Raw genomic sequence first — 25,806 nt, 5'->3', positions numbered from 1 at the left:
CAAAATAGCACTTTATACAAGGAATACTTTGCATCCTTTTAAAATGATAGTGGCAGCTCCAATATTTATAACCATGGAAGATGTCCCTGCCATATTGCTAAATAGAAAAGTAGACACCACACCACATGCATGGGAAGAACTAATCTATATAAAATTACACATGCACCCAAACATACATATATTCATATATTCATAAAGAGATAATATCTGGAAGCAAGTTCTCATCTGTTTGTGAGGGTTTAGGAAGATATCTACTCTCTTCTTCATACTTTACCACATTGATTTAATTTTTTACAGTGAACATTAACAAAAAATTAACCTACTGGAATTTTTCAATCATGATTTAATAAATCAAAGTTTTTATCAGTAAGCCAATTTCCCTACTTTCTATAATCATTCAATTATTTGTCTTTATTATAGTATTACTTGTGTTCCCATAGTTGATGATAAAACCTTAAGGTTATTTGAAGATACAAACAGTGAGATGGAAACTTCCCCAAGAGAAGGAACTGATGCTTGTAGAATAAACTGACTTGACTAGTCACTGTGGGAAGAATGAAAATTGGCGGAAATATGGCCCTTGCCCTCGAATTTACAAACCAAAGGAAATTACAAGAGGAACTGACAAGCCTGTCCAGTCATGTTTACATGATAGGCATGCTGGCTTCAAGAGGAAATATGAGATTCCTACTGCCAAAGGGTATACAAAATGAAATACAGCATGATTCTAGGGAACGACTTTGGGTAAATCACCTGTCCTTTCTGAAGCTCAGTTTCTCTCATTTGCAGAATTCTGATGACTACACAAATATGTCAAATTCTCACTTATAATAGACTTTCAAATAATGGTAGTTGTGATTGCTATTATAACTAATATTGTGCTGTTGTTATAATAGGAAGTGTAATATTGAAAGCCCCATGATGAATTTAATGAGGCCTTTCAAAATAGATAATTCATGAAAGAAAAAAAAAGTATATCTACTCCACAGGACTAAAAACCAATTTGTTTTTTCTCAAAATTACAAAGCATTGCCAGAGTTTCACAATTTTTCTTTATTCATAAAAATTCAAGTTGAAAGGAAGAACATTTTATTCTTTCAGTTGGATGTGATAAAATACAAATTTTAATTTAAGAGCATCTGACATATTTTTATTCATAGAGGATCCAATTTTCCATTGTAGAAACCATACAATTAATTTTACCTTCAGATGAACAATATTTGCTATGTGGCATATGCTGCATTGTGTTAAACTTTTCACTCAGGCTCAATTTCCAAAAAGTGCAAGCATTTTCTTTCAAATGCTGTATAGTTGTATGGCAACAAATTTCACATTAATGTGAAAAACTATTAATGAACATATTAAAAGTGAAGACAGAAAAACAAAAACAAAAACAAAAAAATTCAGTGAATGAATTAAATATTAATTTACATCACAAATAATAAGAGGAAAATGTTACATATTAAGTGAAGGCAGCATAAATGAATTTCTCTTTAATTTCTCATGCATCTGTGTTTGGGCTTATCAAATACATCATAATTGCATGTGCAGGTGAAAAATGTTCAGGAGATAGGTGGTGGTGATTTTTGCACAACATGAATGTACTTAATGTCACTTAACTGTACATTTAAAAATGGTTAAAATGACCAGGCATGTTGTCACACACCTGTACTCCCAGAGACTCAAAAGGCTGAGGCAGGAGGATTACAAGTTTGAGGTCAACCTCAAAAGTGAGACCCTATATAAAAGGGCTAGCAATATAGCCCATTGGTAAAGCACTTCTGGGTTCTAGTCTCAGTATAGTCAAAAAAAAGTTTAAAATGTAATTTTTGTTATATGTGTTACCACAATAAAACATGACCAAAATTCTTTAGTCAAAAAATAATTTGGAATCTTTAGTTCTTAAAATTATAAAGTAGTTCTAACTTATTATTATGTGTTCCTCAGTTACCTGAAGGTCACTGTAATTAGAAAAAAAAATATGGATATATGGTCAAAATTCTTTCCCAAGTTTTCTCCATTTGTAAGTTTCATTTTTTTTGGGGGGGGGGTGGTCCTGGGGCTTTGTGTTTGCAAGACAAGCACTCTACCAATTGAGCTATACCCCGGCCCTCAAAAAAACTTTTTAAAGTTAATCTTTTATTTATGTTTTGGTTCTAAATATTTTAGAGCTGTGTAATATGGATTTCCTTTTTTTTTTTTAGCCTTGTCTTACTGCAGCATTTGAATATCTGAAATTTTCTTAAATGAATATAAAAGTCACTCTTCATTTATAAAAACAATTTTAAAAAGTACTAGACCCTAGGAGTAATTACTGTGACTGTACAAATAGCTCTGGACTTGACTCAAGAATGGAGTGAATCTGTTTAAAGGGTTGGAGACCAACTCAAGAAGGTATCTCGTTCTTCCTTTCTAAGAAGGTCTCATCTATTCCCAGAAGATGGCCCTTTATTATTCTATTTACTTTTCTAAGACTCTCAAGAGAGAGAGTTTATTATATTTTTTAAAAATATTATTTCTTCTTCAAGTTGCCCATACTTACCGATATACACTTAAATGTTCCCATAATGATATTTGTTCATGTCTGTTAGAGGAATTATGCTTTTTTTTCTTTTAAGAAGTCAAGTTTATTCAACTTATAGTGTTGCCTGACATATTAATGTTTTGAAGTAAACAAGCTTAAAATTTCTCTCAGAATTATCAATATGGCAAGACCTAAAAGGAAGGAAGGAAGGAAGGAAGGAAGGAAAGAAGGAAGGAAGGAAGGAAGGAAAGAGAGAGAAAGAGAGAAAGAGAGAGAAAGAGAGAGAGAGAGAAAGAAAAGAAAGAAAGAAAGAAAGAAAGAAAGAAAGAAAGAAAGAAAGAAAGAAAGAAAGAAAGAAAGAAGGAAAGAAAGAAAGAAGGAAGGAAAGAAAGAAAGGAAGATTAAATCCTGAAGAAGATTTGATGGCTAATTAATGACTCTTTTCCACACAGTTAATGTTTGAAACTAAGAATATGAATAAGGAATTCCCCAGAACATTTGGTCTCAAGGTTTGGAAATTTAAAAAGTATTGAACAAAAGGTCTATACTTGATCTTAAAGATGATGGAGCTAATCTAGGTAGCTACCCTCAACTCCCCCACAGCCCAAAAAAGAAAGTCAAAGAACAGATGATCAGAGAGATAAGTGACAGAGTAAACATTCTAAAACTCAATATTGGACAGTTTGAGACTAGGAGGGACTGGGAGTTTGGTTACTGGATCAGACATAAGGAAAGGACGTTTTGACCTCAAACCCTGATCATGATGGGGTCAGTGAGGAGGAGTAAAGGAGAAGAAGAGGGAGAGAAAGAGCCCAGAAACTTACTTCCCTAACAATTGCTGGAAAAAAACAAAACAAAATCAGACCAAGTTAAATAACAAAGGAATAACAAAGACAGTGGAAGAGGTCACACAGTTCAGCCTCAATTGTGCTCAGAAAGCTGTGCCACCAGGGCAGCCATTTTGTAAAGTACCAACTAGTCAATCTCCCTAGAAGAAATTAAATCAATACAGCTTCTCTCCACCTACAGATAATAACAAATAAAGCCATAGGGAATGATTCTGCAGTGGATTGTCTCAGTAATTCATCCAGACAGAACTTGTAAAGGGATCGCTACTAACTAAGGGTTACTAAAATCCCCTCCCCCTTATTTCAGATAAGGAAAGTAGGCTGAAGCTGACCCAAGAGTAAATCACTTTTGGGAAGTGCTAACCACAACCCAGCACTCTCCACAGCCTCTGCAGGAGCTCAGGCCAACTGACAGCCAACGGACCCTACCGACCTCAGAATTATGGGGAAAACCCCAGTGAACTGCACCTGCCAGGATGAAGCCTGTATGCCACAAAAGACACAGAGAACCTGCATTCACAGGCCTCTCAGCTGCAGACAGTCCCCAAAGGCAGAGATAGGGCAGGTCACAACAAGGAAGCCCCAGTGGAGGGGAGCAGGTGCTCAGGATTTCACAGGCACCAATCATAGGACTTCAGATAAAGGTAGGCCAACTAAACTCTACCCCAGTCATAGGACAGTACCCCAGGGATCGAGAGCAGCCAAGGTAGAAACTTGTATGGTACAGGCCACCCACAGAGAGCCTGCATTCACGAGCCCCACCACTTCAGATAGCCACCACGCTCTTAGACAGGACCACTATAAGTAATTCCCAACAGAGGGAAAACCATGTTCAGCATTCCACGGCAGTCAGCAGTAGCCCTGAGACTTCTGCACCCTGGGCCCTGACACTGAACAGAAGCATCCAGCAGACACGACAAGCTCCAAACACACAGTCTTGAGCATCTGGGCTAACAAATAAGCACCATAGCAACCAGAGAAGTAGCTCCTGTGCCCCAGCACGTCTAGGAGGATCCACAGCTGTCAGCACCATACTTGTCAGACAACTTGATCCTCACTCAGATGCATGAACCACAGAAGACCTTTCGTGAGAATATATGCAAGCAGCCAATGGAGAATGTTCTATATACACAATGGCAGTACAACCTACATAGGGGCTTACCAAGGAACACCCACAGACACCAGCTACCACCCCGGTGTGCCCAGACACAAGCCCACAACCCATGACATGTGCACTCCAGAGGGATTGCAGTTCCAGAACACCTCCCTGACATGGGTCACCCACTGCCATATTGAATAGACTACAATACCTCTACCTTAGACCATTTCACTCTGCAAACTCCAAAATATACATTGGGATCCCACACTGGTTTTGACAGCATTTGATACATGAAGCTTTTCTTCAGCAAGGTACACAAGACTGCACCCCTCCCAACATGGAGGCTGCTAAGTCACAGACAATTAAGGGTCAGCTCCTCTGACCCTCCAGAAAGCTAGTAGGTACCTGGACATACTAAAGATTGGAGGGAGTATCCTAGAATTGTAACAGAGGTGAGCTAGTGTGATCACACCCAGGGAAACTTAGAGGTAAAGCCAAGGAGTGCTGAGTATCTTCAAAAGGTCCCAAATCCTGATGAAATCCAAATCAGGAAGACTTAAAAAAATCTTCCCAACTTGGCATGGAATATCATAAAAAACTCTAATGTCAGTTTCAATATTTCAGATATTACTTTTCATATTGAATTTATATACATGTTCCCTTATTATTTGAAATTGAGGTCCTCAAATCAATTGATCATATTCTTCCAATGTTTTAAACCATGACCTAGAATCATTCTTTCTAAATTTGCTTTCAGAGCTCAAGTTTCCACTTGCTCCTGTTAGTCCCTTTTTTCCCTCTTGTATTACCTGCTCCTGCCTTGAACCCCACCCATTTTTATTCTTTTATCTTCTTTTTTTATTATTATTTTTTATTCTTAGTAAGTACACATCAATTGCGTTTGGGAACAGGAAAATGTATATTGTTATTTTTAATGAGTAACACTAGCACATTTTTATGAACCACAGTGTAATATTTCAACATATATACAGCATGTACTGATCAAATCAGGGCAATTAACATTTCAATTTCCTTATCATTTCTTAACTGGAGCTTTGAGCTCCATACTTACAATACCTTGATTTTAAGGAATCTATACGTATTTAATAACATAGCCATTCATAATATTTGTCATTGACTGAATGTTTGTGTCCCCCTGAAAATTAATTATCTTAAAATCTAGCCAGGATAGACTGGGAATGTGTTCAGTAGTAGAGCATTTGCCTCACATGCAGGACACTCTGGGTTTTATCCCTAGCACTGCAAAAGAAAAAAAGAAAAAAAGAAAGAAAGATCTAATTCCTGATGTGATGGTACTTGAAAACGGGACTTTGGGAAGGTAATTAGGTCAAAAAGGTGAGTCCTCAGGAATGGAGTCATGCCCTTACAAGAGAAGTGAAAACTTCCTTCTCTATGACCCCTGCCATGGGAAGATACGTAACGATCTACCACCAAAAATGGTGTCCTCGCCAGAACCTGATCATCCTGGCACCCAGATCTCAGAATTCCAGCCTCTAGAACCATCAGAAATAAATTTCTATTGTTGATACAATTTATTTCTGATGGTTCTTTTATCTTCTTTTGTTTCATTTATCTATCTTTTCTCTTTATTTTTTTTTCCTTTGTCTAACCATTTTTTCTCTTCTCCCTTTTCAAGACCCTAGATAGTGTAATAGTAATTTTAGTATCCTTAATGACTGATTTCTCAACCTATTCAAGAACATTATTATAATTTTATACTTGGTTTCGAGGCACTGTGAAGAAAGTTTTCGATACATTTCCCTGCATAAAGTTGACCAATACATGTCTTTGCTCTAAAGTGATTATAGGTAATAGGATCTGGTGTCTTCTCTCAAACTGGTGCTGATATTGAACATTGCAAAGGATGTGCATTGAGTGGGAGTATCGATATTTGGGTATTCATCCAGTGTGGGGCACTTAAGACAAAGAAGTCCACTAAATAGACTTTGCATAAAAGCAACAGAGATAATCATCTAAGCAAACGAGTAGACATATGAACAATATGAAAAAGCCAGGGAACAAGCTACAGCAAACAACACACACATCAACAACTGATCCATTGACACCAAGGAAATATTGGATAAAGAATTCAGAAAGTTCAGAGTTAAAAGACTAAACAAACTAAAAGATGTAAAGAATGAATTAAGAGAGGAAATACAGGACATGAAAGATCATTTCAATAAAGAGAGCTCCTGAGAAACAACCAAACATAAATCCTGGAAATAAAAAAACTCAATAAATCAAATTAAAAAGCATCACCAATAGATTAGACCACACAGAAGACAGATTCTCAGGTCTCAAAGACAAAGCAAATAATCTTAAAAACCAAGTTAACAATAAAGAAAATATGTTAAGAGACCATGACCAGAGTATTCAAGAAATCTGGAATAACATTTAGAGACCAAATGTAGGAACCATGGTGTAGAAAAAGGTACTGAGAAACAAACTAAAGAAATGCACAAGCCTTTTCAATAAAACAATATCAGAAAATGGAATGAGGTGGAAGTTCAAATACAAGAAGTACTTAAAAACTCCAAAGAGACAAGATCAAAAGAAATCCTCTCCAATATTCACTATATTTAAATTACCTAATATACAGAACACAGATAAAATTTTAAAAGACACAAGAGAAAAACAGAAGGTCACATTTAGAGGTAAGCCAATTAGATTTTATTCTGGTTTCTCTGCCCAGACCACAAAGGCCAGAAGGACATGGAGTGATATATTCCAAGTCTTGAAAGAAAATGGGTGTCAACCAAGACTGCTATATTAAGCAAAATTATTTTGTTACAATTTAGATACTAGATGTCTCCCAAAATCTCATGTGTGAGACAATGCAAGAAAGCTTAGAGGTGAAATGATTGAGTTATAAGACCTTTAACCTAATCAGCATTAATCCTCTGAGAGTGATTAACTGAGTAGTAACTATGGGCAGGTGGGGCATGGCTAGAGGAGTTTGGTCATTGGGAGTGTGCTTTGGGGTGTGTATTTTATCCCTGGCAAGTGTAGTGTCTCTCTCTCTCTCTCTCTCTCTCTCCCTCTCTCTCTCTCTCTCTCTCTCTCTCTCTCTCTCTCTCTCTCTCTCTCTCTCTCTCTCTCTCTCTTTTCTTCCTGGTGTGATGTCTACAGTCTACAGTTGCTTCCCCCACCACACTCTTCCATCATGATATTCTACCTCACCTCAGGCCCTAAGGAATGGAGTCAGCCTTATATCAACTGAGATCTCTGATACTGTGAACTCCCAAATAAACTTTTCCTCTTTAAAATTGTTTTTATCAGGTCCTTTGGTCACAACAGTGAACAAGCTGACTAAAACAAAGATAAAATAAAAATTTTCCATTATAAGCATAAACTAAAAGAATTCACAACCACCAAGCAAGCAATACAAAACATACTGGATGAAATATTTCATGCAGAAGAAATGTTTTTAAAAACCAGCATATGAATGAACCTTACTAGAGCAGTATTCAATTAAAGGAGAATCAAGTCTGAATTAAACATCAGAAAAAATGTCAAAATGGCAGGAAATAAAAATCATCTCTCTATAATAAGACTGAACATAAATGGTCTCAACTCTCCAATCAAAAGAAATAGATTGGCACAAAAAATTTAAAAATAAGACCTAACCATATATTATTTACAAGACTCACCTTATTGGCAAAGATATCCACAGGTTAAAGGTGAAAGGATGGAAAAAACACATCATGTGAATGGAAACAGAAAGAAAGCAGGAGAGATTCTCTCATACCTGACAAGTAGACTTTGAACCAAAATAAATCAGAAGATAGAAAAAAAAAAATAGGGTAACTTCATACTGTTTAAGAGAACCATTTAAAAACAAAATATAATGATAGTAAATATTTATGCCTCTAACATTGGTGCTCCTATGTACAGAAAGCAAACCCTACTCAATAGAAAGAATCAAACAGACCCAATACAATAATACTGGGTGATTTCAACATACCTCTCTCATCAATACATAGGTCATCTAGACATAATTAGTAAAGACTCTTCAGAACTGAAAAATACTGTTAATCAAATGGACTTATCAGACATCTTTAGAATAGTTCATCCATCAAAAACTGAATTCAATATTTTTTCAGCTGTATATGGAAACTTCTCTAAAATAGACTACATTTGTGGAGCGCAATGGTGCATGCCTATAATCCCAGCGGCTTGGGAGGCTGAGGCAAGAGGATCTTGAGTTCGAAGCCAGCCTCAGCAATTTATCAAGGCCCTAAGAAACTCAGTGAGATCCTGTCTCTAAATAAAATACAAAAAGGACTGGGAATGTAGCTGAGTGGTTAAGTACCAGTGAGTTCAATCCCCAGTACCAATAAGTAGATAAATAAATAAATATAAAAATAAATATAAAAATAAAATAGACCACATTTTAGGACAAATAGCAAGTCCTAACACACAGAAAATAGAGATAATTCCTTGTATTCTATCAGATCACAATGGAATAAATTAGAATTCATAACAAGATAAAGAACAGAAATCTTTTAACTCCTGGAGCTTAAACAATAAAATTTTGAAAGATAAATAAGTCATAGAAACCAGGGGAGAGATCAAAAAGTTCTTAGAAACAAAGGAGAACAGAGACACAACGTATCAAAATCTCTGGGACAATATGAAGGCAGTCCTAAGAGCATTAAGTGACTACTAAAAATAATTCAAATAAATAATCTAATGTTACACCTCAAGGCCCTGGAAAAGCAAGAGCAACTAATTCCAAATTCAGTAGAATACAGGAAATAATTAGGATCAGAACTGAAATTAATGAAATGGAGAAAAGACACAATACAAATATCAATGCAACAAAGAGTTGGTTCTTTGAAAATACAAACAATATAACAAGATTGATAAGCCCTTAGCCAAACCAAAGAAAGAGAAGAACCTAATCAATAAAAGTAATGAAGAAAAATATGATATCACCACAGACCCTTGTGAAATCCAGAGAATCATTAGGAACTATTATGAAAATTTATACTCCAGTAAACTGGAAAGACATTAATTCACAGACACATGTAACCTACCCAAACTGAACCATGAGGATAAAAAAAAACAAAAAAACAAAAAAAAAAAGGTCAATATCAACCAATAAGATTAAAGCAACAATTAAAAGTCTTCAAACAAAGAAAAGTCTGGATTCAGATGGAGCTGAATCTATTGGACATGTAAAGAAGGAACTAATACCAATCTTCCTGAAGTTATTAGATGAAAGAGATGGAGGAAACAGTCCCAAATTCAATCTATGAAGCCAGTATCACCCTGACACCAAACTCAGACAAAGACACAAGGAAAGAAAACTACACACCAATATGACCAACGAAAACAGACACAAAATCTTTAAAATATATCATGTGAATGGAGATGGAAAGAAAGCAGGAGAGATACTCTCATACCTGATAAGTAGATTTTGAACCAAAATTAATCAGAAGACAGAAAAAGAAAAAAACAAAGGGTAACTTTATACTGTTTAAGAGAATCATTTAAAAACATTAAGGAGATAGCATACTATAATCATATGAGTTTTATCCCAGGAATTCAAGATAGCCTCAACATATACCAACCAATAAATGTAATGTACCACCTAAATAGAATTAAGGAAACAATCACATTATCATCTGACTAGAGCACAAAAAGACAGACACCCATTAACACTGGAGAAACTAGGGAGAAAAGGAACTTATCTTAACATTATAAAGGCTATACATGACAAACCCAAAGCCAACAAAAAACCGAATGAACAAAAACTGAAAGCACTTCCCTTAAAATCAGGAATGAGAAAGTTATGCCCACTCTCACCACTTGTATTCAATATAGTTCTTAAAACTCTAGCCATAACAATCAGGCAAGAAAAGGAAATTAAAGGGATACAAATAGAAAGTCAAATTATCTCTGCTGGTGATGTGCTCCTCTATCTGGAAGACTCAAAACTCTGTAAGCAGACGTCTAGAGCTCATAAATTCAACAAAGTAGCAGGACTCAATTTCAATATACAACAATCAATGTAATTCTTTCACTACAATAATGAACCTGCTGAAAAAGAAATCAGGAAAACTATTCCATTCACAATAACCTCAAAAAATAAAATACTTAGGAGTAATCTAACCAAGGAGGAGAAGTAATCTCTACAGGGAGAACTATAGAATACTGAAGAAAGAAATGGAAGAAGATGTTAGAAGATGGAAAGACCTCCCACATTCTTGGATAGGCAGAATTTATGTTGTCAAAATGGATATACTACCAAAAGTGTTATACAAATTCAAAGCAATCCCCATCAAAATAGCAATGATAATTCTTCACAGAAATAGAAAAAACAATCCTAAAATTCTTATCGAAGAAATAAAAGATCCAGAAGAGTCAAAGCAATGCTGGGCAACACTGGAGGCTTTCTAACATCTCTCAGAAAGAAGATATTTCTCAAAAGAAGAAATAAAAATGGCAAATAAATATATGAAGAAAAATGTTCAACAGCCTTAGCAATCAGGGATTAAGACTTCCAAGAGTGGAACTGCCACTGGAGATTTAGATGTGTTAAAATTTTTATTGGGATTTTAATTATTTTTGTTAGTTCCGTAGTTAGAAAGAAAAATGCGTTTTGTGTGGTCTGCTTCTAGCCTTGCTTTTCCTAAAGCCCTGTTGGCACACTTTTGTGTGTGTCGTATTTTTTTTGTTTGTGCTTTTTTGAAAATGTAGGTTTTTCCAGAATACTGTGTAATTGCTGAAATATCTAATAACCACAATTTTCAAGGAGGATTCTCAGTATTGCACAAATTATTTCATTTATTTCTGACTACAACTTTCCCAGCTCATTATAATTACGCCCAATTTTTTAGAAGAGTCAATTGTAGACCGGTTTTTTTTTTTTTTTTTTTTTTTTGTAAGAATACTGAAAAGAACTTCCATGTATTCTTAGAACAGTTTCCCCAAATGGTAACATTTTTAATCACATTAGCTTTATCATTCTTTCTTCAAACTTTTACAAGTAAGTTTTAGAATACTATCCTGCTCTATTTGAGTACATTTCCAAATATCAGACACTCTCTAATATATCTACAGCATAATTATTAAAAATGAAGAAATTGACATTGAAAAAATAAGGGTCTTTCTTAAATTCTTCAATAATTTTTTAAAGGAGGAAAATACAGTTCATTTAGTTATCACATGTCTCTAAGCTCCTACAACCTAGAAGAGTTAGAGTTTCCCTTTGTCTTCATAACTTCAGTACTTCACAAGAGTACAGGTTTAGATTGTCATTAAATATGGGTTTACCTGATGTTTCCTCATGATTAGTTGGAGGCATTTTTGTCATAAAGGGCCAATGATAGTACAAAGCCTCAATAAAATTGCACAACTATTTAAAATTTGGGCCATGTTTTCAATTTTAGCAGGAATCCAGAGGCTATATTCACAATTTCATTCATGACATCAAAATTAATAACAAATTTTATCATGTTATCTTTAACAAAGATTAAGATTAATGAGGTATATAAATATAACTCAAGATTTACTCTAGTCTCTACCATATATTGAAATGTGCCTATTATAGAAAATGTATGTCTCTTATCTATTATGTGAAAAATGCAATTCAATTATTTGGATTAATGGAAAATTTTATCAATATATTTTGTATGCCTTGGATTATTCACTTGATTTTTTTAAAAAACTCCTTTCTTTTTGTCCCCCCTAACAATTTATTACATTATATGAAATTATCATTTTTATTCTATACTATTTCTTTCTTTCTTTCCTTTCTTTTTTTTTTTTTTTTTTTTTTTTTTTTTTTTTTTTTTTTTTTTTTTTGCACCAGGAATTAAAACCGGGGATGCTTAACTACCAAGCCACATCCCCAATCCTTTTTATATTTTATTTTGAGACAGGGTTTTGCCTAGTTGCTTAGGGCCTTGCTAATTTACTGAAGCTGGCTTTGAACTTATGATCTCCTCCCTCTGCCCTCTGAGCTGCTGGAAGTACAGCCGTGTGCCACTGTGCCCAGCTTTATTCCATAATATTTCAATTTACACAAGCAATTTTCTAAAGAATATAATACAAACTTTATAATCAAACTCCCCTACATTCCAGAAATTTAACTCCTGAAAGATTTGCACACAGATGGTGACTTCTATACAATAATCTTTTCTCCTAATTATTTTAAAATCCAACTAAAGAGTATTTTGAAAAATAAAAGGTACCATGAATCAACATTAATAATAAAAACCCTAAAAAATAACCTACGTATTTTCAAAACTCAATATACATTAGGCTAATATTTTCTAAAATCACTATTACCACGTGCTTTTAATACTATAAGTTATCATTTGGTCATGAGTACTCTGCATAAATGCAAACATAAGTTATATAGTGAAATTAATTTATATGGAATCCACCATACTTTAAATTTTCAGTTTGTTTATTCTTTTTCAAAATCACGATTAGCTTGATTTGTATGGGTAAAATTAAGAAGTCCAGGAAATAAACATAATTTCTTAAATACAAAGTGGTATCAAATTGAAAAGAATAAATATATAATGAAATGATTCAATTTTGTCACCTAAGTAACATAAGAAATATGCATATCTCATATATTACTGTACATTTTCAATACCAAGGCCTGGAAAACCTATGGCTTGCTGAGAAGTAAGGAGCAAGTGACCACATGGTTATTTTATTCAGCCCACAGTTTTCAAAGATGTGGGTTTAGCTCATTAGCAAGTCATGGTCAGTACTTTAAAAAATGAAATGAAGCAGGATAAGAAAATATTTCAAGATGTCATAGTCAATGTAAATATTAATGTGAAATTTTAGTTTTGCTGTATGTGTAATTAGGTTGGTTTAAAGATACCTCTGTGCCTATCTCAAGGTGGACCTAAAGGTTTCTCTACATGTAGCAAATGGTAATCTAACTTGATGTGCAGACTGCATCCTACTTCTGTAGCCAGCCATAAGTGGCTACCTGTACATACCACTTCCAAGTCAGTCAGGTGAAATTTGTAACTGGTAGAGCTGTCTCTGTAGCTCACTTTTGTTGTATGTCATTTCCTTTCTGTTGACTATAAATATAACCTGCCTATTTGGTGGAGCACAGCATTCTGAACCATTTCTGGTTTAGACTGCTTCTGATTGTAGAATCGTAAATACAGCCAATTAAGACCTGCCAAATTAGAGTTGTAATTTTGTCTTTTGTCAGTGTGTGTGTTTGTGCATACATCATTGTGAGTTTCCTTTTTTATACAGTATGGAAAAGGAAAATAGTTTATTGTGACATAATCAGGAAATCTTGAAAGCTATTGGTTTAAGCAGTTTTTGTTTCAAATTTGTTTTTCACTATTTTTTCCTACAGATAAAAATGTTATATGCTATATTCTTCATTTGTTTGCTTTTTTCTACACTCATAATAGATATTCTGGGGCCATTTTTGTCATGTCTATTCCCCCTTCCCAAGTAATATATACAGATAAATGCTACACTAAAAATTGTCTCCCATACCACTTACTTTTTCATTAATAATAAAGCAGTTTCAGTCAATATACCAGTTATTTATTTATTTTAACTATATAAGGTTTTCCTTCAATAGGTAAGAATCTTGCACCCTTTCCTACATGATAAAAAAAGTTCCCTTAAAATATTGATTTGTCTAGTTTGCACACCATTATATATTGAATTCTCTATTTGAAAAATAAATAAATGATTAAGGTCTTACTAAAAAGAGTATCCTACCAGTATATAGTAACTTTTCAAAAACACTCCTTCCTAAGAAATTGTTTGATCTGATTCTCATAGGACTAAAATCAGTCTCCCACTGAGATTGTACAATTTAAGGTTTAAGAAGTATATAAAATTTCTTCTTGATTGATATTTTAATAGGACAGACTTCAAATTAAATCTGGCAAGCAAACATGTTTAGTTTGGCTCACACATTTTAATCAATGCCCTATATTTAGGAATTAGCAATTCTCATATAAAAACTCAGCTTTTCTTGAAAGATTGTAAGATCTGGCAACTTGAGGTTTACATGTAACTGAAGGTTGAGTGGCTTATTCATTTAGATGGTTCATATGTGTAAATATTTTTCTTTTGTTCTATCTCCCTACTAGATTGTGAGTTCTTCATAATCCTTATATCATGTATATTATTCAGAATGCAAGATAAAAAATTCTGAATGGACCACAGTACCCAAGGTCAGTTGTTTTTCTTATTTCATTTTTATTTTTTTGACATGTAGTTGTACATGTTTATGTGGTACAATATGATGCTTCCATGTACGAATGCATTACAAAATGAGAAAGTCAACGTAATTACCATACTCATCATCTTAAACATTTAATGTTTCTTTGTGGTGAAAACATGCAAAACTCTCCTCTAACTCTTTTAAAATATATAATGCATTATTGTTTTAAAATACACAATGCATTATTATTAGCTATAGTCACCCTAGTGTGCATTAAAACACCAGAACTTATTTCTTTTCCCCAATAGTAACATTGTACCCATTGAACAACCTCTGCATGCCTCTCAGCTCTCCTTTCTCTCTGGTAACCACTCCTCTGTGCTCAGCTATTTTAGACTCCACATGAGTAAGGTCATTCAGAATTTTTCCTTCTGTGCTTGGCTTATTTCACTGAATCTAATATCCTACAGGCTCATCCATGTTGCTGCAAAAAACAGGATTTCTTTCTTTTAAGTCTTCATAGTACTCTATTGGGTATATGTACCATGTTTTCTTTATTCATTCATTGTTTGATGGACACCTAGGTACGTTCTATGTCTTGGTTATTGTGAATAGAGCTGCCATAAACACAGAAGTGCAGATACCTCTTTGACATACTGATTCCATTTCCTTTAGATATATACTCAGGAGTGGAATTGTGGGATCTTGTTACAGTTTATTTTTAATTTTGGGGGGAAACTCCATACTATTGTCTATAACTTACTAATTTACATTCCCAGTGGTGCATAACAGTTTTCCTTCTTTGCATTTTCACTGACATCTGATATCCTTTGTCTTTTTGATAATAGTATTGCTAACTGGAATAAGGTATATTGCATGATGGTTTTGATTTGATTTCTCTGACAGTGATGTTGAGCATCTATATCACGTATTCGATTTTTTTTATATTTTTGGGGAAATGACTAAGGGAATTGAAGAGGACACAAATAAATAAAAAGATATCCACATTAATGGATGGAAATAATGAATATTATTAAAATGTCTGTCCTTTGTGCTGTGGTTTGAATGCCCCTCAAAGATTCACGTTAATGATTTGGTCACCATCCTTTGGCACTATCAGGTGTGGTGAAATTTGTAGGAAGTCAGGCCTAGTGGAAAGAATTGAGGTCACTGGCACCATGCCCTTGAAGGTAATATTGTGACCCTGGCTCCTCTCTGTCTTTGCTTCCTGGACAGCATGAGATGAACAGCCCCCTCTGCCACATACTCCCACTGCCATGATGTCCTTCCTCTCCATGGGGCCAGAAGCTGCTGGGCCAATCATAGACTGAGACCTTGGAACCCTGAGCAAAACAAATAAATCTTTCTTTCTTTTACGTTGATTATCTTAGGTATTTTTCATGGTGATGGAAAGCTGACCAAAATCTACCCCAAATGATTTGAAGATTCACTGCTATTCACCCATTTCCAGTGTCATTTTCTACAGAACAGAGAAAAAAATATATATGAAACCATAAAGGACCTCAAATAACCAAATTCATCTTGAGCAAAATATATACAAGTGGAGGTTTTATTTCCTGACTTTAAAATATGCCATAAAGCTATCATAACTAAACCCACTTGATGTTGGCACAAGGGCAAACACATAGAATAACATAAATAGAGTCAGGAACTAAACCCAGACATTTCCAGCCAACTGAGTTTTGTCAAAGTCACCAAAAACACAATGGAGAAAGAAGAGTCTCTTTAATAAATAATGGTTGGAAAACTAAATATCCAAATGCAGTAGAATGAAACTAAGTCCCTATCTCTCACCATACACATAAAAATAACTCAAAGTGGATTAAAGACAAATTTAAGACCTGAAATTATAAAACTGTTAAAAGAAAACATAAGAAAATACTATATGACATTCTTCTGGCTAATGACATTTTAGATAAAAATCTCAAAAGCACAGACAAAAAGAACAAAATAAACCAACGAGATGGCATCAATTTTTAAACAACTGCAAGGTACAGTGGCCCATACCTATAATCCCAGCAGCTCTGGAGGCTGAGGCAGGAGGATTGTGAGTTCAAAGGCAGCCTCAGCAACAGTGAAGGGCTAAGCGACTCAGTGAGATCCTGTCTCTAAATAAAACACAAAATAGGGCTGAGGGTGTGGCTCAGTGATTGAGTGCCCCTGAGTTCAATTCCTGGTAACCCCCCCAAAAAACAAAACAAAACTGCTCAGCAATGGAAACAATTAACTGAGTGAAAATGCAGACTGGGAGAAAATATTTGCAAATTACACATTGGACAAGGGTTATTATCCAGAATTTCTGAAGAAAATTCAAATGATAAAATATCAAAGAAATAATCTGGGAAAAAGGAATAGGCATTTTTGAAAATCAGTTTTGAAAATGGCTTCTATAACTAAAGGTTTCAGTTCCCTGTTCTCTTCCTCACTTTATCAAGAGGTTAGCGCACTGAGATCTTATCTCAGCTCAAGATCTTAGCTATCATCTCTACTATGCTGCAAAATATCCAGCTCTGACCTGCCTCTCGAATTCTACTCTCATATCTCTAAATGTCCCTCAACTCAGAATCTTTGTGTCAGGAGCATAATCTATCATCTAGCCAATGCTCATTGTTTTAAAATGCTACCACCATTCCCCAGGTGCATAATTTTGAAGGCTTTGCATTTTTACATTGCTCCTTTTCCTTCCAGAAATATTCAGTGTGTTATCAAGTCTAGTTTCTTCATTATTCAAAATATCAAGTGTCCCTTTCTTTGCTCTCCTTCTACCCCAGGACAAGATGTATCATGTGAATAGCTGAACATTAGGTCATTCTTGCCTCATGTCTCTTGTCTTTTGATTTAGATTATTTATAATATTAACAAACATTTACCAAGTGTTCACCAGTTGCTTATCAAATGTCTTAAGAGTTAGAGGGAAACAACAGTAAACAAAAGTATCAGAGTCTATCCATGGAATTTGTAGTCAGTGAGTGATACAAGCAAAGAAACAAACAGATACATAATAATGTAATGTCAGGCAATGATATATTATAAGAAAAAAAAGCAGAGTAAGACAACAATGAATAATGGATTGGAGAGGCACAAATTTGTTTTACATAATTACAACTCTTAACATTTAAATTTACATGCACTTAAGGGAATTGCCTTACATACAGTTTTCCAGATCAAACTTCCTAAACTATTCACCATATGCTATTTCTCTATTCAACACATTGAACAATTATTCATCTATAAAATAAATGGAATAAACTCTAAAGCCCTTAGCTCAGGGTTGCTAAATCTGGCTTCAAGTGTTCTTTCTTGCCTTAAGACTATAATATGAAACTTTAGCAGTATTGGTTAACTTCCAGTTCTTTATGCTTTTCTACTTGATTGATTCCATCCCTACCTGACCTACCCTTCCCTTTCAGGTTCCAGTGCAAAAGTCTTTCACCTTTGTTGACTCTTTCCTAATCACTACATCTTCCTTCTGTAAGTCATCCAGTATGACACAGAATATACGATCTTAAAACTGTGGTTGCATTTTACCTTCCCAATTGAATGGCACTATTTCAAGAGAAGACTATCTTAAATCAGTTTGCAATCTATTCAATCTTACAAAATGGTTGCAAACAAGCTTGTTTTTGTTAAATATGTGTTGACTGACCAGTAAAAAGAGTTGACCATAGTCAGCTTTTTGGGCTCTGTCTACCACAAAAGACAAGAGACATGAGGCAAGAATGTCATAGCATCATCTGCTCTTTTCTCTTGGTGACTATACCATAGATAGAACCATCCCTTGGGTAGTGTGTGGTTGCCTTTTATTTTATGAAAGTAGTGTGTTATGGTAATCCAAATAGATAGCGTTATCATTTTTTATCTAGGATGAAATGTTTTAGCAGGATGTCTGTTTTCCACACTCACCACAAGGGGGAGCAGCAGTTCTTTGCCAGGAACCAGAATGACTCCATAGTTCAATTCTCCTACCGCACCCACCCAGATATTTGATTCTCACCCATACTTGTTCTCATGAATTTTTCTATGTTTGTCATTTTTTCTTCTATGTGTGTTTCCCAAATTAATTTCCACTTAGATTCTTAACTCCGCATTTCAATGAAATGGATCTCTTAAATGGTATCAGTATGTTTTGGAAAATATTTATTGTTGAAAATCATATTTCAAAGGGAAACCAGAAATGACCCTACAGTGAAATTCTGACACATGCAGGAGGTAACATTTATTTTTGTCCTTCAGTTTTCCCGTAGAGTTGAGCGTAGTTGGGTATTCACTACTTGCCAAGCAGGATGCATTTTTAACAAAGAGCAGGAGTTCCAATACTGTACATTTATACAATTTTAAAGTTAGGATATTAGAAATAATGTAGGCAATAATCTCCCAGTATAAAAATTTGTGGTTTCATTCTAGTCCAATACTCTTCATATGACGCTCCATTTTCTCTTATGATCTTAATATTAAAAACTTAAACATAGAGCTAAAATGTTTTTTCACAAGTCTGCAAATACTGGGCTAAGAATTATTAAAAGAATGTTGTGCTGGGTTCTAATTACTAAAAAGCACCATAAATCCAAAAACAGTACCATTAGTTTGCAGTTGTTAAAGTTAACCAAGTAGATTTCTCTGTGCCCATAAGAAGACTCTGCACTGAGTGAAGGAAACAAGTTAAATAATAATAACATAGAAAGGATAACAATGATAATATTATGTAGTAGAAGTTTAATTTATGTAAAAACCTCTTGCATATATATATTTATATAAATTTACATATTTATATAAATGCACGTATGAAGCTCTCTAAAGCTATAAATAAATGAGAATCCATATTAGCATTACTATGGAAAGAAAATGTTACTTTTACAAAAGGCCATTGGACTTTATAACAAAGAAATCCATTATTTTTTCCTCTGGAAATATAATCAATAGGTGATTAACCAGCATAATAATAAGAGTTCAAAACTGAGCTCTAAGAATAACTCCATACTGCACAATGATTAGCGAAGAATGCATTTGTTTTACAGGAGTGATAAAAAATAGTTTTATGCCATATTTCTGAGTACATTAATTACATAAAATCTATTCACCTCAGTGAATGTCTGAACAAGATAAAAAGCATCCAAAACTTTATTATTGACCGTAAAGCTCAGGCTCAGAAAGTTTTCCCTTCCACCAGCTTAGAAAACAAGAATAGCCGAGCCCTGGGAAATTACTTCTAGGCAATCTTCTTAAAATATATCCCTCCCTGCCAACTTTGCTTCTTAAAATTTAATTGCATAGATATTTTTCTTGTATTTAACTTTCGTTCCTTAGTTTCTCCTTTCCAAAAGCAGCATACAACAAAAATAATTTTGAACCCAAATATCTGCTTATGATTTTATCTTTTATTAAAGGGTAGCCTTTATCCACCCCACCACACCTTACTTGTTGACCTCACACTGCCGTAAAGTCTCCATTCCCCAACAGAGAACCACATTAGAAATACACTTCCTGTCCCCTCTCTACCTGGACTTTTCTCCCTTGGATAAAGAAGCACTTTATCTGATTGGTAAGTTTGTTGAGAACCTTGAGTCCACCCCAGGACCTGGAGTGGGTGAGATGATTGCTGTTGAAATTCTTATCCATGAATGGTCCTGCAACTTGACTATTTCTTTACATCTTAGAATAGTCTGTCCTCAAGTGGGACATATTTTCCTCCTCCTGCTCTTTGGTGTCCATTTGCTAACTGCCTGTAGGAAATACATGTCATTCTCTAGTTTCCCCACCTTTAGTTGGGGAAATCATATTCCAGTGAGACAAGGTACTGTAAGGTACTCTTATCCAGTTCCTTCAGAATAATCCTGATCTGGACTTGGATCTTCATTTATCACCTTGGGTTGCTTCTATTATTTCTAACCCATGGAAGCAAATTTATATGTAATTTGAATTATTTTTTAAGCTCCCAAACAGTATATCCAAATGTCTATTATGCATCTTCTCTTGGGCTGTTCAAAGTAGCTTTGAAATTAACACACACACTTTACTCATCATCTTTTCCCTTGGTTAAAAGTAAACAAACAAAACATTGGCCCTCCATCTAGCATCCCCTGCCTTGGTGAATGGCATACATTCTCTCTGGTAGTACAAGGTAGAAACCAGAAGTTTTCTCTGATCTTTTTTCTATTATTTTGCATATCCAAATCATCATGGAACACTCTTATTTTGCCTCTTGAGGATACAGCTAACCAACTACTTCTCTCCACCTTTACCCCAAACTCCCTATTATTAATTTCAAGGTAGCAGGCACAGCAGCTCAAGAAGAAGCCCAGGTATTTGGTGTGGATATGAAACAGTAATTAAGGTAAATCCAGCACAGTTTTGCTGGTAAGGATTCAATGTCCTGGACATGTTGCACAAAAAACTGGACAACACAGAGATAAAGAATTTCAAGAACAAACATCAAGACCTTGAGATAAAAGTACAGCAAAATGACAAATGTGACTTGTATATCAAAAAATCTGTAACCTAGCTGAAAAGAAAAAAAGAAAATTCTACAAATACAATTTTCCAAGAATGAATCATGAAGAAACAAAATAATCTGAACAGATTCCTAAGAATTTAGATTCATAAGAAAAATATATCTTCCAAAATGGAAGATATCAGGGTAAGATGACTTTATCAATTAATTCTACCAAACATTTAAAAGGGCATTAATATCAATTCTCATGATCTTCCAAAAACTAAGAATGAGGACACACTTCCTTATCTAATCTATTAGGGCAGGATTATCCTCATACCAAAGTGAGACAAAGATACTAAATGATAACCATAGAACAATATCCCCCAATAAATATTGATGCAAAAAAATCTTCAGGAAAATATTGGCAAACTGAATTCTATAACATTTTCCAAGGTTTATGTACTATTATTAATTAGGATTTATCCCTGGAATGCAAGGATGATTCAACACACAGAAAGCAATCCACGGAACACACTGCATTGAAAAGGATGAAACTTTCATGATCACTTCAACTGGTATGAAAAAAAGCATTTGAAAACATTCAATATTCTTTCATGTTAAAAACTCTCAACAAACTAGGACTACAAGGAAACTACTACAACATAATAAATATTGTATATGAAAAGCACTTAACTAATATTACACTCACTACTAACAGACTGAACACTTTTCTTCCAAGATAAAACAAGAATGCCTACTTTTGTCACATTTGCCTAACATGATATTGGAAGTTCTAGCCAGAGTAATTAGGAAGAAAAGAAAAAAGAGAGAGAGAAAGAAAAAAGAAAAAGCATATAAATTAGAAAGAGAGAAGTAAAATCATTTCTATTATCAGGTGATAGTACTTTGCACATAGACCATCTTGAAGTTTACGCACAAAAACTATTGGAACTAATAAGTGAATTCAACTTGTTGCAGGATAAAAAAATCAAAACACAAATAAGTTTTGTTTCTACACAGTAACAAAGAACAATGTGAAAAGAATATCATGAAAACAATTCCATTTACAATGCTATCAAAAATAATAAAATACTTAGGAATAAAGTTAACCAACAAAAGATGTTTGTACTAATGTCATTGAAAGAAAGTGAAGGAAATAAAGTAAAAGGAAAGATAGCTGTGTTCATGGATTGAAGATCTGATATGGCTAAGATATCAAAACTGATTTAAAGCAATCTCTATCAAAACCCCAGTGGTACTATTTTCAGAAATAGAAAAATTCATCCCGAAATTCATTTGGGATCTCAAGGGACACAGTAGAGAAACAATATTGAAAAAAGAACAAAGTGGTAGATCTCACAATTACTGCCTTAAAACTCATTACAAAGGTATAATAATCAAAACTGTGTGGTGCTGGCATAAACCATGCACATAAACCCATGAAATAGAATGGTGAGTACATAATTAAGCCCTTATAGAAATAGTGAATGATTTTAAATAAGTATGCCAAGACCATGAAGAGCAAAGAATGTTTGTTTCAGCAACTGCTAATGGAAAAACTAGATATCCACGTGCAAAAATAAGAAGTTGGCTCTTTACATTAGATCATATGCAAAAATCAATTCTAAATAGGCCAAGGACCTAAGTCTAACAACTAAAACTATAAAATTCTTAGAATAAAACAGGAGAAAAACTTCATGAGATTGGATTTGGCTATGATTTTTTTTTTTCCTATGATGCCAAAAGTTCAAGGTACAAGAGATAAAATAGATAAATTAGATTATATCAAGTTTAATCTCTGGGCATCAAAAGACATTATTGAGTGAAACTTTAACCTGAAAAATGAGAAAAAATGTTTGCAAATCATTATTAAGTAAAACTGTAACCTGAAGAATGAGATAAAATATTTGATAGGGGGTTAATATTCACAATGTGTAAAGAACTCCTACAGAGCAACATTAAAAAGCAAGCCAATCCTATAAATGGGCCAAATACTTGAGTAGATATTTCTTCAAATAATATATACCAATGATCAACAATCACATAAAATATGCTCCATGTCACTAACCATTAGGGAAATGCAGATCATAACCACAATAAATTATACCTAAAACAGCTTCATCTCTCACCTGATGTACTGCCTCCGTGTCTCATAACCCACATAATCTCTGGACCCTGTTCAATGAGTTCACCATCCCATAGCCAGAGGTATCTTCTCTATTGATGGCATTCTATTACTGATTTAAGACAAAACTCCTAGCTCAGCAAATGTTCCCTATAAAAATATTAGGTTTTGAGGATCAGACAGTCTTTTTTGCAACTGTTCAGTTGCTATGGTGGAAAAACAGTTATAGGCAAGGTGTAAGCAAGTAGATGGCTTTTGTTATGGTTTGGACATCAGGTGTCCCCCATGTGCTCCTGCATTAATGCTGGAGTGTAATGATTAGATTCTGAGAATCATACACCTAATTAGTGGATTACACCATTTGATGGATTGATCATTTGAATGGGTTACTGGATGGTAACTGTGGGCAGGTGGGACATGACTGAAGAAGGTGGGACATGGCTGAAGAGGGTGGGTCACTAAGGGCATACCCTTGGGAATCATCCTGACCCCTGATTTCTCCTTCTCTCTCTCTCTCTCTGCTTCCTGGTTACCATGAGGTGAGCAGCTTTCCTTCTCCACACCCTTCAGCCATGATATTCTGCCATTACCTTGGGCCCAAAGCAACGAAACTGGTTGACCATGGACTGAACTCTTGAAACTGTGAGCTCAAAATAAAATTTTCCTAGTCCAAGTTGTTCTGGTCAGGTATTTTGGTCACAGTGATGAAAACCTAACCAACATCTCTGTTTTTCAAAAAAACTTTATCTATAAGTACAAACGATGAGCTGGTTTTGACTCATGGACTGTACTTTGCCAATCCCTGTCCTACAGCATTGCATATATATCATAGCCCTCCTTATCTCTCCATTCTCAACTTCAGAGCATCCTCACTGCCATTGCCATCGAAATGACACCTACCTCATACTTTTGTACTTATTACATTCTTTCCCACCATGGTCTTTACCTTCACAAATGTCTTTCTTTCTGCCTGGGATGCTCTCAGTTCTTCCCTTTAACTGGTTAGCTCTTACACATTCTTCAGATTTTAAACTCTGCCCCCCTTACTCAGGAAGGTCATCTGTTACCTTCCCTCTTTAGTACACTTTGGTGGACCCTTTCTCCAGAGCACCAGTCAGAGTGACAATTCTTAACTCTGTAATTATTTGGTTAATGTTCATTCTGGCTACTTGATGCCTTTAAACTCTGTAATCCAGGAAGGATCTTTGCATTCCCAGGATCAAAAGTCCAGCACATAGTTGGCACTCAGTAAATTCTTATTGACTGACTGAATAAGTGAATGAATGCATGGGTGATTATTCCTATTCCCACCAGTTTACAATATCCCATTGAGGTATTTATATATATATATATATCTCACTCTTCCTTTGTGTGCTTGGAGGAATTTCTATTACTGCTAATTCACTTCTCTGTCCTTTAAAATATCTGTCTCTTCTAGTGAGTATTCATCTTTTCCTTTGGCCCACAAATGCTTAGCTTATTCCACAGATGTGTCAAATTTCTTCAGCCAAAGATCTCTAGGAACACTCTGTGTGTGTGTGTATGTGTGTGTGTGTATTTTACTGGGGATCACCTGCTAGGCAAGCACTCTATCACTGAGTCATACTCCTAGCCCTCTAGAAGCATGTAGTAGAACACAATTGACTTAATTGACTTGTTGCAATGAGGTAGACCATGCACCATGGGAAACCCTGAGGTAACTCTGTAGAAGAGTGCAAGAAAATACTTTGAAGATTTAGAGTTAGGTTTAGTAATTTGGGGGTGATTTCAAGTTCTTTTGTTCTGGATTGGCTGCTGCTACCAGGAAGTAGGGATAATTCTATGATTAGGAAACTTAATCATTATGATCTAGGCAGTAGAAAAGAATGGAGCAGAGTAAAAGCTGTAATTAGTGAAAGGTAGTGGTTCCTTATATTATTTGACCTTTTTTGTGGTCTGGACAATGTTTTTGCTTTTTTATGTGAAGACATTATTACAGAAGGTTGTTGTTTTTTGTTTTGCTCCATCAAAGTCATGCAGTGGCCTTGTCTGATTTTGCCATTCTCTGAAAATATGTTCAGTAGGGGAAAGCAATGGCCTTGCTGAGATTGGCATGCCAGTTTCCAGCAGTAGAAAAGCCTTGTAATAGTGCCAAGTGGTTCCTGGATTTCAGAAACAGCTTTCCTTCTCCTCACAGTGACTCCTTCCAGCAAAGGGTGGGTGCCATATAAAGGGTGTCCACATGAAAGCTCTCTGTGCCTAATTCTGTATCTGGCAGTCTATTTCTGAGCCAGCAGATTTTGGCTAGCATGTAATAAAATTTCATGAAAGAACACTTTTGTTTATCATTTTTTTGTTTTGTCATACTTGCAAAGTCACATTAAGTTCTGAAGTTAGATAAATAAAATTCCTTACTTAGTGAAAAATGTGTGGCATTCATTGTCCATGTTCACTATAATAATCACAGAGAAGATTTCGAAAGCACATCAGCTGAAAACATGGTGTTTGAAATAATTTTCCCAAGACTGTCTACACATTAACAACTAAGAAAACAACTGGATTTTGGAAAAGACTCAATCTAG

General features: G+C 34.8%; 1 protein-coding gene across 2 annotated transcripts in view; it reads left to right on the top strand.

The window, feature by feature from the left end:
- Positions 1–25,806, top strand: part of Aldh1a1 (aldehyde dehydrogenase 1 family member A1) — a 145,834-nt gene that overhangs the window by 5,121 nt on the left and 114,907 nt on the right. The window contains exon 2 of one of the 2 annotated variants that reach the window (XM_047525289.1): positions 14,596–14,679. In XM_047525289.1, the coding sequence (XP_047381245.1) occupies positions 14,661–14,679 (19 nt within the window). In that variant the 5' untranslated portion in view covers positions 14,596–14,660. Of the gene's footprint in view, positions 1–14,590; positions 14,680–25,806 lie in introns of those variants that run through there. The other variant, XM_047525288.1, reaches the window with a different exon arrangement.

This window comes from Sciurus carolinensis, chromosome 14 (assembly GCF_902686445.1).
Source record: "Sciurus carolinensis chromosome 14, mSciCar1.2, whole genome shotgun sequence".
Taxonomy (NCBI): domain Eukaryota; kingdom Metazoa; phylum Chordata; class Mammalia; order Rodentia; family Sciuridae; genus Sciurus; species Sciurus carolinensis.
This window is presented reverse-complemented; position numbering and strand designations above follow the sequence as displayed.